Below are 3,362 nucleotides of genomic sequence, written 5' to 3' on the forward strand. Positions count from 1 at the left end.
TAAAATAAATTATGATTATTTTTGGTTTGGATTACTTTTAAATGTTACGTTCAGTTCAGGTTAGTTTCAGATGTTATTTTTGGTTCAGTTTACTTTCTACTATGATTAATTTCAATTTTAGTTAGTTTCAATTTGAGTTAATTTCGATTCAGATTATTTTGGGTTAAACTTAATTTTGGTGTAACTAAAATTCGATCGTTTATGTTTGGATTGCTTTGGCTCGGGTTTCAGATCAAGTTTAAATCACTATAAACAGGTTTATATCGAATTTCGAGTCGGACAAATCAATACTAATAATGGGTCAAGTTTGCCAGAATTAATTAAAATAAAATCCCTTCCCCTTTTGTCTAGGCCGAGGGGTTTTGAGATTTCAAAGATGAGAAGCAGCAGCCTCCATGGCAGTTGTTCGATAAGGAAGCTGAGTAGCATTTCCCATGGCACCAATTTCAAGTCTTCCTTTTATGGCTTTACAAACTATCAATTTCCAAGAGCCATCCCTTCACTAAGTTTCAGTATTTCTCCATTTCCTTACCATTTTCCCTTTTGGCTTTTCCTTATTGGGTTTCTTCGATCTCACTTTTTTTTTCCATTTTTTTTCTTCTTCTCGCAGAATATTGTCATTCCTCTGTTCGTTGCGCTGTCAGTTTTCGACCTTGCATTGATATTCACAAGGTAAATTCAATACAAAGGGATGGTTTTTATTTGTTTCGTTGTTTGGTTTGTTTTGGTTTCAGAATGCTTACTCTTTTCTCCTTTATGTATTTGTGCTTGCGCGGGATTGGGTTTGGGATTTTGCCTTATTTCTTGACACTTAAAATATGATTCATTACTAGGGGAAAGTGAAACAAATTGTTGGGTCAACCCTTAGAGATTCGAAGGAGGATGAATTAGCCCTTGTAACCAATTTCGAATCGGATAAGTCGGCAGCCGAGTTTGCCAAGTTGTACAAAAAAGACGGGCTAACGGGTGGTCATGTAATCATGCTTGGAGCTGATCCTCTGAGCCAAGCAGCAGCCTTTGAAGCGTTGCATGCATATCCTGGTAAAAGCTGATATTTTAGTTTTCATATTAAGTGATCGGTTTATTCCGATTCGATTCTTTGCTTAATTTTTTAGCATGGTACTTTTTATGATTGCTGAAATTATTGGTTTAAAGATGGATGCAGAGTTAATGGTCAATTTAAGTTGTTCGAACTTTGTTTTCATTTGTAAATGCTTGGATTTTCTTAGGTAAATTGAGACTTTTAAATGCTGTGTTTCAGATTATTTCGTGGTAATTCTCATATTCTTAGATTATAACTACAGACTAGTATAGTGCTGCTACTATATTATATATACTCATGTTGAATAGGAAGCATTTTACAAGTTGTTCATCTTTGGATTCCGATATTCTTATACCTTTGGCTTAATTTTCTTTCTCTTGCTTAAAGTACATGAAATCATTGTGAAAGCTTTGAAAGGCAGATGTCAATCCTGGTTTGATTTGTACATTTTCATGTCATGACGCAAGCTTCTACTGCTTGTAATGTAGTCATGAATGAAGTTTCTTGAGAGTGATGGTCTCATCGTTGTTATCTATATTCTATATTCGGTAATATGTTTAATACTTGCTGACCTTCCCTCTACTGAATGGGAAAAAATCTAGGTGGCTTGCAAGTAGGAGGTGGGATCAATTTAGCCAATTGTTTGAGTTACATCGATGAAGGAGCCAGCCATGTCATTGTCACTTCAGTATGATAACCGAATTTTAACATTGCTAGTTGCAAGGCATGGAATCCTAACATGTTTGCCTACTTTCTTGTTTGGTTTGTTGTAGTTTGTATTTAACAATGGGAAAATGGACCTTCAAAGGCTCAAAAGTCTTGTCGATGTTGTTGGGAAGCAAAGACTCGTCTTGGACCTTAGCTGCAGGAAGAAGGTTGGAAATATTTCTGTCTTCAGCTCCCTAAATGCTCGGAGAAATCTCTTTTGATATCGCCATGAACATTCTATATCCTTCTCCTCCCTTACTCCCGACTGTTACCTACAGAGTTGATAGAATGCTGTATTTTGATTTTGGCCGTTGTTTGAATCATAAGGTGCTGGTTTCAATTTCAGGATGACAAATATGCCATCGTTACTGAGCGGTGGCAAAAATTCACTGATGTCTATCTTGATGAGGAAGTATTGAGTTTTCTTGCCGGATATGCGGATGAATTTTTGGTCCATGGTGTGGATGTTGAAGGGAAAAAGTAAGTCCTTACTGTGTTTATGCAAATTGCCCTGAATGCTGGTTCTTATGCTCTTGTAGGTTTTACCTGGTTGCTCTTTTATTACAGGCTGGGAATAGATGAAGATCTCGTGGCATTGTTAGGCGAGCATTCTCCGGTTGGTAGATTATACACTTGAGCCTGGGGATGGTATATTTCAGTTAAAATATTCCGACATATCTCGGTCTTTATTTTGCAGATTCCTGTTACTTATGCCGGCGGTGTGACGGTAGTGGATGATTTAGAGACTATAAAAGCAGCAGGGAAGGGACGAGTGGACGTTACCGTGGGAAGTGCCTTGGATATTTTCGGGGGCAACTTAGCTTATAACGATGTTGTTGCATGGCATGAGAGTAACAGGAGGACGATTCATTAAACTTCTAGAGCTTCCCGAGGCCTGCTCAGGCGAGCTGCCTTGTAAGTTACTTGATGAGCACTCAATGGTAGTAAGCCGGACTTCGGAAGTCGCCTCCAGGATTCCCTTCTTGTGTTATAGAAGCTTTTAATTACATGGAAACTAATGGAATATTGCGTCAAAATTTTCAGATTAACTTGATTCTTTTATAACGTAACACTAACTACTTTTCTAGTTTAATTTAGATTAAACATGATGATGGGGATTGTCTCAGGAAAGGCGGGTTAATATACGGCTAATATACAGCATTACCGGATATATTAAAATGTATTTAATAAATTCGGTTTAGCGGTACCTATTATGTTGACAACTAATAATGTTTTAGGTAGAAAATATGAAAAACTATTAAAAAATTTGGTAACCGGTAAACTTTGGTTATCGGTAAGTATCTATCATTTTTATAAAAGTGTCTATACGTTTAACATATCAAGTAAATTTTACCGGTTTTGTCATAATGAATTTGGTTTTGTCATATTTTTACCTGTTATATTGTAAATTATCTATCCTTTTTATAAAAGTGTCCATACTTATTTCACTGTGAAAATATATTTATTATTATCTTTAGTTAATATTGTTAAATTTAAAATCTAAATAATATTTTATAAAATATCAAAACAATCAAATAATTTTTTGTGTAAATTAAATTATTAAATTAATATTGTAGGTGGAAAACATGAAACACTATTAAAAAAATTGAAA

At 35.3% G+C, this 3,362-nt stretch overlaps 1 protein-coding gene across 1 annotated transcript; it reads left to right on the top strand.

The window, feature by feature from the left end:
* The first annotated feature begins 342 nt into the window (after positions 1 to 342).
* Positions 343 to 2,791, top strand: LOC120140764 (1-(5-phosphoribosyl)-5-[(5-phosphoribosylamino)methylideneamino] imidazole-4-carboxamide isomerase, chloroplastic-like). Its single transcript, XM_039155743.1, has 8 exons — positions 343 to 512; positions 611 to 672; positions 834 to 1,041; positions 1,645 to 1,730; positions 1,816 to 1,917; positions 2,097 to 2,230; positions 2,318 to 2,366; positions 2,448 to 2,791. The coding sequence occupies exons 1-8, from the start codon at positions 377 to 379 to the stop codon at positions 2,622 to 2,624; spliced, it is 954 nt and encodes a 317-aa protein (XP_039011674.1). The 5' UTR covers positions 343 to 376; the 3' UTR covers positions 2,625 to 2,791.
* The last annotated feature ends 571 nt before the right edge of the window (positions 2,792 to 3,362 follow it).

Source organism: Hibiscus syriacus, unplaced genomic scaffold (assembly GCF_006381635.1).
Source record: "Hibiscus syriacus cultivar Baekdansim isolate YM2019G1 unplaced genomic scaffold, ASM638163v2 tig00110788_pilon, whole genome shotgun sequence".
NCBI classification, from domain to species: domain Eukaryota; kingdom Viridiplantae; phylum Streptophyta; class Magnoliopsida; order Malvales; family Malvaceae; genus Hibiscus; species Hibiscus syriacus.